The sequence below is a fragment of the Ictalurus furcatus genome, chromosome 22, assembly GCF_023375685.1.
Source record: "Ictalurus furcatus strain D&B chromosome 22, Billie_1.0, whole genome shotgun sequence".
Taxonomy (NCBI): Eukaryota; Metazoa; Chordata; class Actinopteri; order Siluriformes; family Ictaluridae; genus Ictalurus; species Ictalurus furcatus.
Window position 1 is genome coordinate 14582906 of NC_071276.1, and position 18329 is coordinate 14601234.

Below are 18329 nucleotides of genomic sequence, written 5' to 3' on the forward strand. Positions count from 1 at the left end.
CAAATCTTTCACAAGTACTTGTATGGCAGGCGCTCAACACAATCTAAGGCTAATAATTAATAGATTACAAACATGTTATACTATAACAAAGAAAAACAGATCATTTTTGATATGGTGACGCTGTCTTGTAAGGAGACATTTATTGAATTAGTCGATAAAAGTCGGTCAAATGAATAAAAGTAAATATGTGATGTCTACTTGAGGATACGAAAAGACATTCATTTACAGCATTTGGCAGACGCCCTTATCCAGAGCGACTTACATTTATCTCATTTTATACAACTGAGCGTTAAGGGCCTTGCTCAAGGGCCCAACAGTAGGGCTTGAACTCCTGACCTTCTGATCAGTCACCCAGAACCTTTAACCACTGAGCCACCACTGCCCAGATAGAAAGTCAGTTAGAACCTTATATTTATGATACAGTATATTTATATTTACATACTGTATTTACACATACAGTAAGTAGTAAATAGTTGTAGAGAGAGAAAAAAACAAAATGACAGCCTGTAAATGTCTCACTGTGTTCTGGTTCAGTTCAATCCCATGCCCTGACTCATTTATTATGTAAAACCAATATGTTGCTCATCAGAAATCAGCTTGGAGAGTAGATTTATTTAGCTGGCACTGGGCTATTGTTGGGTAAAAATGTGAGAGTTCACACTCGCTTGTCATCTGTGGGATTAATTCATGGGCCTTTAATCATGTATTGCTCCTACCTTACTGTCGCTCTGTCGCTGGAAGTTGACCATGAGACAATGTCAGTATTTAAAACACGCACATCTACCATTTGTTACCTAAATCGCTTTAAAATATAACACGCAGTTTTGCCATGCAGTGATTCGACACCAATGATTTACTGCATTTATTAACCAAACAACTGCAACTAGTTTCTTACGTCATAGACACCGAGCTTTTAATCAGCTCTGAATAATTTAATATTTAACAGCCTAGCTTTAGCTCTGACTCTTTTTTTTTTTTCCACTTTTTTTTTTGGCAACATCACTGCTAAAACACTTTCACGTGCCAGTTACAATACTGAGCCCAGGTCGTGCAGATGGGGAAAAAAAACCCCACACCATGATGTTCTGTAAGAGAGGTGCTTCATGCTTCATCACTGACGCTGTTTCCTCATCTGACTCATATAAATATTAAATAATTCAATCCTGTTGAAATCATTATTTTTTCATGACTGACACAATAAAAGTAGCTCTCAGTGTCAGACTCTCTTTCGGATCTTATTGTGCACTGTGTATAGTCTTATATAGGCTAACATAGGCTCATTCTAATCTGAATGAAACATGAGCTCAATAAGCATTAGCAGTTTTTGAGATATGAGAGGGAACATGGCCCCACTTGGACAGGAGTAGTTATTTAAGAATGCATGCCATCTACTCGATGAGCAGTGGTTACACCAACGAGCCGTCCATTTTAAACAGCCTGGCACATCTCCCTTTTGAACAAGAATCTTTAAAATTCCAGACCTAGTCCCGTTCTCTCAGAACACAATCATTCAGAGCTGGCTGTGCTATTCAAAGAAGGGCAGCAAAGTGAGAAATTAGATGTCACCACGCTGAGCTCGGACGAGGGAGATACAGATAAAGCCACGTGCTTTTCATTTCTTAGCTACGGGGTCAGAACCTGAGAGTGTGGGGTGGGTAGTGATTGTATGTGTGAGACAGATGTGAATTATGACTAAATTGCAGAAACTCTAGCCGGAATTAAAAATGAAACCATCAGTACCATCGTCCTCATGGGACCACTCATATCAGGATAAAAAAAAACCTGCCTCAGAGAATAAAGATTATCAGTGAGTGACCCTAACCTGTAACTGCGACAAGTGCCAGCAACATGTCCTCACAGCATGACATAGCCACTGTTTCTTTTTTTTTCCTTTAATTTGTCAACCATCTGTATACACACACACACACACACATCCAAGACACAATGAAAGTTAACTGGTAAAAGCTTGACATTTTAGCCCACTCACTGATACCCACTGCATAGCCACAAAGAACAAAGCTTCTATAATATACAGCATGTACATGTATGTAACCCGACACAGTATAGTGTGCATGTACACGTGACAAAAAGAAGTCAACATATACATTTAAGTAAAAATAATAATAATAATAATAAAAAAAAACCTTTGTAGATAAGCTGTAAAATAGATGAACAATTAAATTTTTTTTCCATTCAAGAGCCATATGGGAGATAGACTTTTTACACTCAATTGTACTGTACGCCAATCTAAACTGTAACACACACCCCCCCCCCCCCAATCGGTATAGACAAACAACATACAGCATGTCTTATGGAAATAGACTACATCTAATTACATCCCGATGCTCAGAAAAGCCACATGTTGCTGTAGAAGACTCCATAACCCCAAGTAAACGATCCATTCTGAGAATTTCCTTTTAAAAGATTAGACAAGACAGCCAGAGACTTTCTTTTTTACATCCCCCCACATTTCTGCACAGTCAGATACAGAGCCTATTCAATGTTCCTTACTAATCTCTGAAGCAATACCAATTAAACAAAAACGAGAGTAGATCATCAAGTAAACTGAAATGCTATTCCATTTGAAGGCTGCAGGATCCCCCTCTTCTCTGCTGCTACTCAGGTGCATTTGCTAAGTGCTCAACATGTGTGACTTCTTAGGAACCGAAACAGGAAGTGTGCGATAACCGAAACCTGTGACATTTTCTAGATGATTGCGTTTTCTTTCTACTACAGGGTGTCATTGCTAGACTCACAACCGCAGAACAATAGGGCAGTTCCTTTATACTGCTACACTGTGGTATGATAATCCAATCATACATGTAACGTGTTATAAAGCAGATGTACAGCGAAACTAATCGCTAGCTATTAATGAAGCAGCTAAAATAAGTACAGCTTTCAGTCCAACATGTCGTTTTGTCGAACGATCTACATTCCGATAAACAATATTAATTCTCGAAAAATATGCACTTACAAGCAGTTTTGCATTTGAAATACTCCATGAATGAATTGCAAACCCAAGCTTTAAAATCAGAGCTTGGGAAAATTCCCCATTTTCAAATCTGTTATAAAAATCTGCACACGCAAAGACTGTCACTGACACACTGCTGCATCTCCACGCTTTTCTTTGGAGTAAAAATAGTCTGTTTCCCAACGGCTGCATCAACACTGCCTGCTCCCACCCCTGCACTCCGATACAAGCTATGTTTAAGTCTTCTGGCAAAAAAATAAACATCTATTAATTACTGTTTGAATAAACATTAGGCAATCCAGGACATTGGAAAACATCTGCCCAAGTCATTGTACAGTGTCCAAACACAGATCCATATTTAGTGAACATTTTGTGCCAGGTTTTAATGAATTTTTGGCAGTAGGAAAGTGATGGCAGAAATCTCAGGAGTCTCTCGCTGCCATCTGTACCAGTACAACACATAAACAATGCAGATCGTGTTGTAGCGTCTGTAGACTGATGCTAAGTGCTGTGACACTCGTGTACGGTTCACTTTAACATATGCTGTGGCATGGATTATGGTGAAAAGAATCTTGCGGGCAAATTATGTTTTGTATCCGTAGATTTGGACCATTGCAGTATCCGGAGGTCGAACAAACTGCAAACTATTCAACAGATGGCTGTTAAATTGTCACTGCTTAAATATACACTGATCAGCCATAACATTAAAAGCACTTGTCTAATATCGTGCCGACAAAACAGCTCTGACCCGTCCAGGCATGGACTCCACAAGAACTCTGAAGGTGTGCTGTGAGATCTGATGGTAGCAGCAGATCCTTTAAGTCCTGTAAGTTGTGAGGTGGAGCCTTGTCTGTTCAGCACATCCCACAGATGCTCGATCAGACTGAGATCTGGGGAATTTGGAGGCAGAGTCAACATCTTTGTCACGTTCTTCAAACCGTTCCTGAACAATTTCTGCACTGTTGCAGGACGCATTATCTTGCTGAATGAGGCCAGTGCCATTAGGGAATACCATTGCCATGAAGGGGTGTACTTGGTCTGCAGTAATGTTTAGGTTGGTGGTACGTGTCAAAGTAACATCCACATGAATGCCAGGACCCAGGGTTTCCCAGTAGAACATTGCGCAGAGCATCACACGGCATCTGCTGGCTTTCCTTCTTCCCACAGTGCATCCTGATGCACCTCTTCCCCAGGTTAGCGACGCACACACATCCGGTCATCCACATGATGTAAAAGAAAACGTGATTCATCAGACCAGGCCACCTTCTTCCATTGCTCCATGGTCCAATTCTGATGCTCCCATGCCTATTGTAAGTGCTTTCGGTGGTGGACAGGGGTCAGCATGGGCACTCTGACCGGTCTGCGGCTACGCAACCCCATACACAGTAAGCTGTTATCCGCTGTGTCTTCTTTCTATCACAGCCAGTAGGAATGCTCCGATCAGGATTTTTGCAGCCGATACAGATTACCGATTTCTTGTCATCATGGTCGGCTGATACTGATCCAGATCGATCAAGCTTTATATAAGTGATAAGGCAAGCTTTCTGTTGACTGTCACTGTTAACCTTTTTTTTTTCAGATAAAGTAATACCACAGATGTTGCCTTGGTTATATTATTTACAGTAATGTTGTAGATTGTTGTTTTAATTGAGAATCAAATAAATAAGCACAACAAATATTCATTTTATAATGCTGAATTTTTCATTAATAATTCCACAGTGGTGATGACATGAACATGACTGTGGTGCTAAAGTTTAACGTCATCGTGTGTTTTATGTCCTCACGTTTTACGTCATCAAATTGCGATCGGTTCATGAGATCGGCCAAATTTAGAGACTACCGATTGAGTCATAGAATGTGATTATCGGGCGATACCGATCGGCAGCTGATTGATCGGAGCTTCCCTAATAGCCAGCATTAACTTTTTCAGCAATTTGTGCAACAGTAGCGTTTCTGTTGGACTGGACCAGATGGGCTAGCCTTCACTCCCACGTACATCAATGATGCTTGAGCACCCATGACCCTGTCACCATTTGTCCTTCTTTGAAACACTTTTGATAGGTACTAACCACTGCATACCAGGAATAACCCACAAGACCTGCTGTTTTGGAGATGCTCTGACCCAGTCGTCTAGCCCTCACAGTTTTGCACTTACACTTGCCCATTTTTCCTGCTTCCAATACATTAACTACGAGAACTGACTGTTCACTATTCAATGTTATTCCCTTCACCGGTCAGTGGTTTTAATGTTATGGCCGAACAGTGTATACACTAACCTAACACTGTGTACCCCTGTTAATTCATATAATTATTCAATTGGCCAATCACATGGCAGAAAAACAAAAACTCATGACATAACTCATAACACACAAAATCATGCAGATACAGGTCAAGCGCTTCAGTTAATGTTCACATCATGAACATAACAGGAATGTGTCCTGAGATGCTTTTTCTGCTCATCCCGGTTGTAAAGAGAAGTTGTCTGAGTTACCGTAACCTTAATGTGAGCTCCAATCGGTCTGGCAAGTTTACTCTGATCTCTCTCAACACAGTGTTTCCACCCACAAAAGTGGATGTACTGTTTTCCACAGAGAACAAGTGAGTACATGAGAAAACCACGGTAAACAAGTGAATGTGACTCCTGTAGAGCAACAGAAAGCGTCAAGATTAATAGTAGTATACATGGCAGAAAGACACCTGGACCAACCAAAAGATATAAACATGCAAATTTGGCCATGAATTTTGTACATGCATGGTGGGTCGAGAATCAAATCAAATAATAGTAATAATTCAACTGATAAACCGACTTTGTTTTATTATAACAGAAATCAAATATATGTAACAAATGTGTTTTGCACAAAATGCCAGGCCTCTTTCAGGTGAACGTACATAAATAAAAGGTCAGCATAAACTCTTAAATGTAGCAACAGCATATGCATAAAGGTGCTACCAGTACCATTGTGGGTCCTTTTTTTTTTTTAAAGAAACAAATAAAGATTAAAATGATAATAATGAGGAAATGTTCATTTTAAGACTGTTAAAACATAATTGAAAGGAACATTATGAAATAAATAATTAACAGCACTAAATAGCTCATGTCTCTTTACAAAAGGGCATTATTAAGAAATGCATGTGTGAGTGTAATACATAAACAAATCCATATTCCTAAACTTGATCAGCACTAGTATAAACATATCTGCGCTTCAAATCCCAGCTTTATCAAGATAAGATGTTGTTCACGACTACAATATTTACACAAATAATTCATGCAGAATGTGATTTCACCATCGATGCAGTGTTGATTCAACATATCGGATTTACAGCTCAAAGGCTGTGATGAGTTTATCTACTGAAAAATATTCACAGCTAAAAGAACGCAATTAAGTTCTGCAAAATGTTCTGCAGTTAGTCAGAAAAAGCAATTCAGAAAAATACTGTTAGTGAAATGTGTGATATTTTAAGCATGGCAGCTACCAGTTTTATCAGAAGTGTGTAATATTTCAAATATAATAGCTGTTTTTAGCTCAACAGATGGAACAAAACATGCATTTTATACAGGAACTGTAAAAAAATGTTATGCAGCTGTGAAAAGGCTTTAAAAAAAAAAGGGAGTAAGGAAACCAAAGGAAATAAGAGGGACAAGATTTCACAAATGTTAAATGTCAGAGTGAAAGCTTCAAGTCAGTCAAGCTTGTCAAGTCAGTCAAGCAGTCAAACAGAAGTTTAGCATCCTTGGCTAGGATGCTTTTTATAAAATAAATCCATCTACAACAAAATGATAATTTCATGTTCATGTAATTACACTGTACAAATAAGTACCTTAGCTACACTGATTGCACAAATACTCATAGAGAAGACTTCGTCCTTCGAAATATCCTCGAAACAGCCAAGCCCTCGCTAGAAAATCCATGAACAAAAACGTATCGTCGCAGAGACGTGGTATAAAACAAGTATAAAAGAGTAAAAAGTCTTCATATGTACAACGAGATCAGTTTGGCACTGTGTTTACATACAGCACATGAGTCCTCAGAGGTCATACAGAAGTGCGTGGTTTTCTAATGACTAACTGGATAGGGCCCTCAGACACAGTCTTTATAACATTCCAGGCGTCGTAGTGCATTAGGCCCTGCAAAGACCTGCCATTGATAGCCAGGAGCTCATCTCCAACATCAATAACCTGCGAGAGTTCAGCAGCACCTCCTAAATAAATACACAGAAAAGACAGACAGTTGTGAATAGCACAAAACAGCAAACAAGATAAAACAATAAATCAATACTCATAAAATAAATAAATATAGTCATATCGTTAGTAGTACTGCTATGCTAAGCATTCTTACCATGATGATTTATTAATAATAATGAATAAAATGATAATGATAACTTAATGACAGTAATGTAGGGGAGTATGAATGCAACCCATAATTTAATTACACCAAGTGCGCATGTCTTATTAAAGAAACATTTCATTTGCTTTGCCAATGTGATAATTAGTGTGTGATACGCTAACAACAACATCCCCCCCTAGTGGAGCTGAGCAGTTCAGCTGGAGGGAGCTGTTTACCTCTGAAAATACGTTTGATGTAGAGGGGACGGTCGCCATGGGCTGAAGATTTGCCCCCCTCCAAGCTGAAACCCAGACCTGCTGACGTCTTCAGCAGCTCCACGCTTAATGCTCCATCTGGCCCAACCTCCACAGCTAGAACATGCCAAACCACGTTAACAATAGCATGCAGCAAAAGCACATCTACTGTACTGAAGAGAAGCCTTTAATATTAAATGGTTATAACATAATAATAATAATAATAATAATAATAATAATAATAATAATAATGAAGAAGAAGAAGAAGGTGATGAAGCATTATTTCTTATATAATGCTCTTCCCATACTTAAGCGGACTTTAATATGATGAAAAATAAGGATGTAATAATTGCACTTTTTATATTTTCATTACAATACTGATATCGGGGCTCCAAGTATGGCCTGATACCCAATACTGATCCGATAAAGATGTTGTCATGGTAACTAAGCTTCTGTTGCCAAGTTATACAAAACAACAAGCGCAATGGTGGCATGCTTTAAGATCATTTATATCCTGTGTTTTATGTGTTATTTGTGTCATGTCAGCCAATATTACATGTGTTCACAGCATAAAATGGATCATTGGATCGGATCGGAAAATATCACAAAAGTATCCTCTACATCCCTACTGAAAACAGCAACTGATTCCAGGTATTATGAGAGAAATAATACTTTTTAGAAATCAAAAAAAACACTATTAAACATTAGAACTTTAAACTTTTTTAAGACTAATACGTGCATCCTACAAATGCTGCTCATGCTGCCTCACAGGGAAGTGTAACCCACTCGGAGGAAAGCTCTGGAATCTACCCTCTTCTGCATAAATGAGTTCACGAACACCATGTGATTGACATGGGAGAGAGACTATGCCGTCCCTCACACCCAGACAGAACGGCCAGTTTCGCCCCCTTGTCTCCCCAGATGGCTGTGGCATTGCTGAGATTCGAACTTGCAGTCTCTGGAAGAACTGTAAACTTGTAATTACCTGGCCTGCTTAATGATATGCATTGTTGTTTCCTAAAGTGAGGAATTTAATTGTATTTAGGGTTTTTTTACCTGCTCCATTTTCCCTGTTGATGTCCGGAAAGGCAGACGAAGAACACGTTCTGGGTTTTAAAAGAAATTCCTGTCTAACTGCAACAGGTTCACTGTCTTTCCCTCTCTGGATAACCACAAGTGCCTGTTTGGCTAGCTTGGTCTGATGGAGACAGGAGAGAGCCTCGCCATGGGTTCTCCCACTTAAACCACTCCCATTAATGGACAACACAACATCCCCCCGACGAATGGTGCCTTCCAAGCCAGCGGCCCCTTGGGTGAAAACCCGATGGACCTGTCCAAAGAAAGCACATTAGATGTGTTGATTTAAAAATGTATTTCACTCTTAAGGCAAAAAACACCCCAAAAAACATAAAGAATATACTGGGAAAATGCATCATGCATCATTTTCTCAACCCTTCTTAATCCATAAGTAATAAAAATACTACTAACATTGATTACATGATAGGGAAATATAGTAATACAACACAAAAAGTTTTAAGATAGATATGAGATATAGCTGCTAGGAATGGAAATAGACAAGTTTACAGTGATAGATTTCTGCTCCAGGTCCATCCCTCCAGCGATGCTGAAACCCAGTCCAGAACCCTCGTCCTTTGTCAAGATCACAAAGTAAACATCGTCTTTAACCTGGACAAAGCATTTAGACGCTGGTTAGATTTCTTCAGCATAAGCAGGAACAAAACATCTTCAGCATAAACAATACATCTGGATTAAATATAAAGAAAGGAAGCAGTGGGTGTCAGGCTGTGTGTGATCAAACCACTGTTGTGATCAAAGTACTGGTTTTCTTTAAGGGAACTTTTGATCATGTTGACAGTAAAACTGCAATGCCACATGAAAAGACATCTTGTGAAATATCGAATGATTTGTGTCCTTTATGGTCCTGTAGAAAAACTTTGCAAAATGTCCTGTGTCTTAGAACCACTACATTACCTCTGAAACATTTTTAACCTCCTTCATCAGAGTCATCACATCCGATACAGCCGGGAGGGAATTGAGGACATTCTGCACCTTCTTCTGCTCCACTGGTGAAGACGATAACTCTTTTAGACTGTGATAGAAGAAAAACAACATGGGAGTCACGAATGAAACGAAATAATGTGATAATAATATTAAATAATGTGAACAAACCAATAGGTATTTAGGGATGTTCATTGTTGGCCACAACTAGAAATGTGCAGACTGTTTTTTTTGTTTTTGTTTTTTTAAATCTCATTTACACCGTTATTATTTTTGGATGTCTGCAATATTTTCTAATGAATTTAGTTAGTTACATTTCCTAAGCTTACAAAGTGCTCCCTATTCATATCTGTATTTGTGTCTGTTCAGAACATATTATCTGTTCAATCGGAATTAAAGGACACAAAATACTTGAGCAAATGTTACACATGCTTTTCAAATATGCAGAAGAAACTGGAAAGTGCAATAGTTCAATAATAATCGGAGTGGACTAGCACACTGCTACTCACCTAACAGACCAACTTGACTGTCTCACAGTTTGCTCTTGAGCATGCTCCCCATTGCCAATTGAGCCAGGCTCCACCATGCTCACCCTGGTCACCACGGTGCACTGAAGGTTCTCTGATGGGGATTTTGTGGGCCTTGTGGGTTGAATTTCCAACTCTGTCTTAAACATGACATTACCAGGATCCTGTGAGAAGTCCTGAGTGCATAACTTATCAAGCTCAGGCATGCTAAGTGCCCTAAGTTCCCTCAGTTTTGACCTCGATATCCCACTATTAGAACGGGCGTTACGGGAACGCAGCACTGGTGGAGTATGTGGTACTGTATTGGTCCGAGGTACAGTAACCTCAGGTGTTGCCCTTTCTTCTGCATGTGGCCCAGTGCTTCCAGTTGAAGGTGATGATTCAGAATTGTTCATAACTGTATTAAAAGAAGAGTTCTGTGGCTGCAGTAAAGAAGAGTGACCCAAGTTTAAAATTTCTACACAAGAACTAAGACTCCTTTTTAGGAAGCGATTATCGTTTGACTGGGCTGAATCAGACAACCTCTTGTTGATAGCGGGTTTCAAGCTAACAGCGTAAGACTGGATGTCAATGCCTTTTACAACTGGACGATCAAAACTGGCCAAGTTCTCAAAGGACTTGATTCTTTGCTGAACAGAAAAAGAGTGGCGTTTGAAAGCTTCACTATCTGTGGAGTAGCTCCTTCGATCCAGTGATTTAAGGTAAAGTTTGGATTTGCCTGGTTTAAGACTAGTAGTCTCTGTGATGGGCATGTTGCTGTATACTTTGTCATCAGGTTTAGGTGAGCCTTTAATAGAATTATTTTGCTCTGGTCTAGACATAGAGGAGTCAAAGGATATATGAGCTCCCAAAGAGGGTTTGGGTGTTGACTCTTCGTGCAGTGAGTTATCTTTGAAAATTAGATGGCTTCCTTGAACTTGTGTTGAATTGGTATTTGCAATTTCCTTGCATGCTAGAACTGGTGCAGATGAAGAAGATGGGGATAAAGAAGATGAGAGGCGTACTTTAATGAAAGTTCTTTGTGTAGTTGTGGTCTCGCATTTAGATACCGCCTCACTTTGCTTTGAATGAGAACTTTTGTGTTCGGTTTCAGACCTATGTTCAGACTTGACAGTGTCATTTGCTTTTAAGGTGTTGGGCAGATCTGAAGCATTCTGCTCATGGTTTTGGTCATCTGTTTTAATAAGAGCAGGACTACTCTTATCTCGTGATCTACTCATTGTTGGACTACTTGTAGGGGTGATTCTTTTGGCTGGTAATTTAGGGGACTGAGTAGGGGAGCAATTGGTCTTTTTTAACAAAGAGCTTTCAACTCTGGCAGTTCTGCTGCCTATTTGCTCTAGTCCTTTGCATTTACTCTTAATACTTAAACCTTTAAGTTTGGTAGAACAACTTGAATTCTCTTCAAGGTTGAGTCCGCTATTTAAGCTGGATGAGACGGGGTTATTATTCATAGTCTTATGTTCCAGAGGTCTAAGAGTGCTGGACTTGGTTTGAGTTTCCGAAAAAATTGGTTTAGAGTCATTTGTTTTTTCTTTCTCTGTGTCCTTTGTATTTGATGTTTTCTCAGTGGAAAAATCTGAAGCCTTTGGCTCTGTCACTGTTGACATGAATGTCACTTGCACAGTATTAGGTTTATCTGAGGTAAACAATTCATTTGAGTGCATTTTAGATGTCCGTTCATGACTCCATGGGGTAACATGTTTGTTATTCTGCGCTCCAGGGGGACTACTGACACTTGAAAGTGTCACGCTGGTTGTGACAGGTGCCAAAGCCTTTTCAATTTTCTCATCAGCTTTGGAGACTGATGGCTCTGGGTTTGACAAATCTCCCTGAGTCACACTCACTGTCTGCTTTCTTTCAGAAACATGCTTAGAGGCCCCACTCAAAACTGACTCTGAACATGTAGACTGGGGAATGAGTGGACTCTGTGGCGCTGTGACAGAAGTAGAAAAGTCAGTTATCTTTGAGTCCTGTAAGTGCGAAGATGCTTTCTGAGGTACTTCATCAGCGATCAGCTCCATATCGGTTTGGTTTCCTGAGATATCTTGTTTAAGAGTAGGAGAATTGTCCTTCTCTTGATTTGGATGAAGTTGACTGACTACGCTGTAACACAGCTCAACCTCCTCATCAGAGTCAGTGTCCTGAGTATCTTTAGAGTCACCTTGAGGCTTTTCATTTTTCACAGCACCATCTGTTGTAGCCGTGTCACTCTCAGAATCGCTATCATCTAACATATTGTACATGCTTGGTTTTTCTTCACATCCTTTCACGGAAAGGTCTGTGTTTTCATCCGAGAGCTGACTATAATTCCTGGAGTAACTGTTCAGAAATGTCCTCCCTACTGGCAAAAGGCAACCTTTGTTCCCTGAATCCAAGACAGAAAAATCCAAAAGATTTGGCTGTAGTGGTGGGGTAGTCACACGCTCCTTGTTCTCTGGGATGCTGCTGCTCTTTTCTGCACATGAACGCATGTCAGCAGCATGAGAAACAGTCTGTGATCCTGACTTTGCATTGTTTTCAGATATGTTTAACTCATTTATGACGTCATCAATATAAGTGACGGGCACCTCTTCAGTGAGGATTGCTTCCATCTCTGTAGAATTCTGCTCTGTGTGGGAAATTTCTTCATTTTCAACAACAGTTTTGTCCATGCTTGTTTTCTCCTCTAGGGGAGCTCTTGACGTCTCCATCTTAGTAGACTGCTCGGTGCCAGAAGACATCATCAAAGTAGAGAGTCGATCTACAGCTGCAGAAATGTACATTATTAAAGGATTTCACAAAATCCATTAATGTTCAGCTGAAGAAAACGGTAATGATAGTATTGGATATCATAAAGTCATATGTGTTATATATGTATACATATAAATGGGTCTTTCTTAGATATCAAAAATAGTTTCACTGCTTTAAATTCCAGATGATATTTACACACAGAACCTCTGAGGAAGCCGGCTATTTTATTTTTTCTCCAAACTAAATCTATACTGAGTGTAACTGAAAAATGAGCTAGGGATTTGGTAAATGGCTTCCCAATGTACAACTAGCTGTAACACAATCTTAGTGTAAGCCATCTGCGATGCAAGGCAAATATGCCTTGTATGTTTTAGAATTTGTTATGGCTGCTAAATGCCTAGAAGGGTTTATCTAAGAGACTTTCTAAGGTTATGTATACATTATAAGTTAGGGCTACAAACGTATTATATTAAAACATAATGAACGAGCTTCTAGTGAATAAGACTCATATTTAAAACAATTATGGAATGTAATGACATCTAAAATGTAATGACAATAATCATATGTACTGTAATACCAACAGGTAAACATTCCAACAAGCATTAGGACATACAGTATGCATGAATGAATATGTATGACATGTTAAAGTACATAAACAATGTGGGTATGTATACAGGTCAGTGGAATTAGATTAATTAAACATTATGTTGCTTGTTTTCTTTGACTAATGAAAAAGCAAGTCATTTTCCTGACTTATACACAGTACCAGTTAATCAGAGCTATCTGACTGACTGTGTGTTTTTCAGAATGTGACAAAAAATATATAAAGAAATATACAGACGTTAAACCAGATGTTTATGTATATATTTTTGCGTTTGTGGTTGGTCATGTGGGCCTTGATTTATAAATTGGGAATGTCTGCTATATATAAAAAATAAATAAATAAAAAAAATAAAAACAATACCAGACAATCTACACACTACACCAGGGCTAACGTATTCTACATGAGCACTGGGACTAAAGTCTATGGTCACTGTGACAGTGAATTCATTCATAGTCACCACTGTTACAAAGCCAGTTGATTGCAGTTCCATGGGAGGTGGAGGAGAAGGGCACTGCCAGCAAGGGAAAGTCTGTTGTGCTCCAACGTCTTTAAGGCAGCATGGGGAAAGACAGACTGCTCTCAATTGTGACTCAGACTGTAAGTATGAAATGTCTCTCATGGCTTAGTCTCAGGACTCTGTGGTTATATGCTTAATTATTGAATTTGCAGAAACATAATGAAAATGTCTTTCCACTTTGGAAATATGAAGTCTCTTGGAGCACTACAGTCTCGTAAAAGGGCAGATTTTAAAAACCAAAAAACATCTAAACCAAGTTAAGACGCAAAAGCTGGCACTCATTCTAGTTAATACAATTTAATAATAACGGACCTCTTATTCTTCCTCTATAGTGTAAGGGAATGCTGCAGGTTAAAAACTAAATCACTCACTGTTTTTCCACATTTTTGAACATACATTTTTTTAAAAAGAACACTTCAAATAATAAAAGCATTGCTATCATTTGTGCCAACTCACCTGAGACTGGCTTCTGAATCTCTAGGGTCAGTGTGACTGGCAGGTCATGCATGAGATCACAGATTTCCTGATAGGACGAGGTGCACACTGGAGTGTCACCAATGGCCACTATTTCATCTCCCACATTCATTCTCCCCCTGGCTTCCTAACAGACAGAAACAAAAGAAGAGAGGAGTGGATGTTAAAGTAAGAGACTGTAAGTTTTCTATGATACTATTACGAATCACAGTTTTTCAAAAGCATATGATTAATACAGGTTTCAAGTATTACATAAATGATTCATTTGGTAAAATATACATATTCCTACATGCAGAAGACCTTCAATTAATTTAATTTACAGCGAGACATTGTAGCCAAAACACCTTTAAAATGGTACGTATCATGCGCATTTCCATGTCTTTATAATAAATGCCAAAGAAGAGATTGGTTATCACATATAGCACTTTTCCTTCAACAGCACTTTACCCTCTCAGCAGCACCTCCAGGCCTCAGTCCAGTAATCAGCACCTTCAGAGGAGATGACTTGATCTCCAGGTCAAGTCCAAAGGACTCAGACTCACTGCGCTTTAGAACCACAGTCTCAATAGTGCAGATGCCTGCCAGCTCACTGGGTTCACCTCTCCTGCAGTGGTGCTGGGTTTTCCCTCTCTGGGTGGCTTGGGTGTGGGCACCCACAGGGGCTGCAGTGAGGTCCTCAGTCTTGGGTTTCTGTGCCAGGTTCGGGCATTCGATGCTCATCATGCTCTTAACACGTGTTACAGCTTTGTGCTCCAGCTTGGGTGAGCGCTTAGCCTCTTTCCTTGTGCCAAGGCCAGCGCTGTGCTCAGAACAGTAAATGGGCATAAAAGGCAGTTCAGTAACGTTGCCTCCCCCTTCCACCGACTCAAGCGAACTGCTGTAAAATGGAGTGACTGCTTCGAGCCGGTTGCCCTCGCTGCTATCTTGGCTTTCATCATCCACTTCCAGTGATGATGATGTTGCCACGACAATGCCCGAGTCATCCTCCTGGTGGCGAGCAGCATCAGAGTTGCCACGTTTTAAGTGACGGAATGGTCCTACATCTTCATCTTCATCACTGGCCTCATCTTCATAGCAAATAACACAGCGCTGACGTAGGAGGGGGCTACGAACTGAGCTGGGGCTGCTGGTCACGCTAGCCTGCCGCTCTGTGGTTCGATTAACAGGGCCAGAAGATTTAGCACAAGGGCTTCCCTCTTTATAAGCTGTAGACAAAAGAAGAAGACAGAAATGAAGATTCAGTGGGATTACTATTATGCTTGATGTGATTTTTTAAATAAATCATGGAGATTTGGCGTCGTCCGAGTCATTATAGAATCTAGAATCTACTGTAGCCAAAATGAAAGGGTTGTGGTGATGACGTTTCACCATTTAATCCTCTTCACAGTAATGATTTCATCACAGCTGGCTGGGCTTACTAGACAGTGAAAGAAAAATATTTCTGAGTTTACTGTGTAAATGAGGTGCTGTTGACTCATCCAATGAGGTACTGCAGCTCCTGCTGTTGTGAAGAATACCATCATCACTAGAGGCCATTGCTGAAAGGGAAGACTGGCTAGGGACATCATGGGTGAAGTACTGAGAGAGCTCGGCCTCGGAGCTTAGAGAAGCTTGCTGTAGAGAAAAGGGTTTAAACAGAATAAAAAGTTCAAGCTTTATGATAAATCTCAGAAACAATATTTTTTGAGATACTTAATCAAAAAGGGAGTCAAATGAGTACATTTTCATAGATGCATTTGAATAAATGTCAGACAGTATGATGATCATCTTAAAAACGAAAATGTTTCATAAGAGCTGCTTATTTACTCGGCTGGCAGGCTCTAAAAACCTCTTCATCGTCCAGCTGAGGGCCTGGCTGCCATCACCTTGCCTGGCCTTCATCATGGGAGAAGGGCTTTTGGATGATTGTCCTGCACAGAAAAAGCACAAATTGATGTCAGTCAAATGTGAATTGTGAGTCCAAATAGCATGACCTACATATGAACCAAAAAGCTTTTAAAAAATAATCTTTTGGACAAATCTGAACATGATGATGACTCTTCCACTAGGAATTCAAAGGCAAAACCACAGCAAAAGCAGCACTACTTTTTACGAAGGTTACTGGAACAATCCAATTGTCCGCTTATCTTGGAAGAGAAAACTGTTGAGAATGAGTTCTCCACCATTTTTAAATTTATGGTGGAGAAGCTTACCCAGACTGTAGGAAGAATGGCTGCCCATGCTATCTCTGTGAGTAGAGCGAGTGATCACCTCGTCCATCTCCTGCTCCGACATCTGAGATGCAAATACAGTCGAGGTTATTTTAAAAGTGACATGCACATTATGAAAATCCATTGCATCTGTATGTACATGTACAAAATAGTTGTTAAACCTTCAAGATGAGTTGTAATGTTGAGTGACACCACTCTTAAATATCTCGGGGGAGGTTTTTGTCGTATCAAAGATGTTAGAAGTTGCATAATCTATAGTCTTTCCTCTACTGAAAAACTATGTGAGATCCTGTTGCCAGCAGGTGGCACTACAGATACTACATGGAATATATATATTTTATATATATATATATATATATATATATATATGTATATATATATATATATATATATATATATATATATATATATATATATATATATATATATATATGTGTGTGTGTGTGTGTGTGTATATATCTATTACTATAAAGAGCACTAGTAAAGCAGAAGGCATTAAATAAGCGTAGAAGAATCGTTCATCATTAGCATAGCCAATCCAATTACTGGCATGTTTTTTGGGAGCTGGGCGGAAACTGGAAAACCCACAGGAAACCCACTATACAGCCCTTATAAGATCATTTGTATATTTAAAAAAATTAGTGTAGTAGTACCGTACTGTAGATTACATCAACAGAAGTTGCTTCTCCTCCTACGTACCTCCTGCATTGACTCTGCTATTCCTTGAAATATTCTCGTGCTGGCAAGGCCTATGTTATTTGATCCTGTCTACAGCTTCATGAAGGAAATAATTGGGATTTTTTTTTTATTCTCCTTTTGATTAATATATTCAAAGGCAAAATTTACTGTATATACTTATTATCATTGTTATATAACCGTTAGATGTTTAGATGTTACATATGGTCGAGCCGCTGTGCCTGAGCTGTTGCTGTAAAAACATAAATGCAATACAGTACACTCTGTCACTTATTATCAATGTACAATAGACCTCCAATGGTTTTATATCAACGTGCAAATTGGTATTTGGTGACGTGCCCAAGGACATTTCGGCATGTGGAGGGGCGAGGGTTCGAACTCCCAACCCTGCGATTACTGGACAAGCTGGTCTACCACCTGAGCCACAGCCACCCCATATACAATTTAATAATAAAGTGCAATATACACATGTGCAATATTTGTATATATTTTACAGTGTACTTCTTTTTACTTATTCTTAATTGACAATTTTTAAACCCCTTTAATTTTAATGTTTAAATGTCCTTTGTTGCTTTCTGAGAGTCGCCACATTAAATGTTGCCGTATTATATGCAATGACAGTAAAGTATCTTACCCTTACTCTTATTTCAACACTCATTTCATTATATTATAAGCCACACACTCATAACAACCATAACCCCCTTGAACTACTCACAAAAGCTATAAATTGTTACATATTATCAAGAGACTATTCAGGTTTTTATTTCTGTCTACGTCTCCATTAGGAAATGTGAAAGAAAGAGTTCACAGCCAGATTTTAGCCAGGGCTCAAAGTAAACAGGAAGCAATTATGTGTGGTTTATGCGGGTGAATAAAATGGCAGGCTGTCTAGAACGATTCAATGAGAATTCTAGTTTTATCACTTATTACAGCCAGTACAAACTGTACCTGCTTTAACACAGCAGTTATTAAGCATCTTAGCTATTACTAAGCCCTTTA

The 18329-nt window shown here is 39.3% G+C and overlaps 1 protein-coding gene across 1 annotated transcript in view; it reads right to left on the reverse strand.

Moving 5' to 3' along the window:
* Window positions 1-5760: 5760 nt before the first annotated feature.
* Window positions 5761-18329, reverse strand: part of pdzd2 (PDZ domain containing 2) — an 84868-nt gene continuing 72299 nt past the window's right edge. The window contains exons 15-25 of the mRNA XM_053610822.1: window positions 16617-16698; window positions 16231-16334; window positions 15876-16038; window positions 14872-15629; window positions 14407-14551; window positions 10079-12845; window positions 9543-9660; window positions 9135-9236; window positions 8607-8880; window positions 7533-7667; window positions 5761-7171 (exon numbers count right to left, since the gene is read on the reverse strand). Of these exons, the coding sequence (XP_053466797.1) occupies window positions 7005-7171; window positions 7533-7667; window positions 8607-8880; window positions 9135-9236; window positions 9543-9660; window positions 10079-12845; window positions 14407-14551; window positions 14872-15629; window positions 15876-16038; window positions 16231-16334; window positions 16617-16698 (4815 nt within the window). The 3' untranslated portion in view covers window positions 5761-7004. The remainder of the gene's footprint in view (window positions 7172-7532; window positions 7668-8606; window positions 8881-9134; window positions 9237-9542; window positions 9661-10078; window positions 12846-14406; window positions 14552-14871; window positions 15630-15875; window positions 16039-16230; window positions 16335-16616; window positions 16699-18329) is intronic.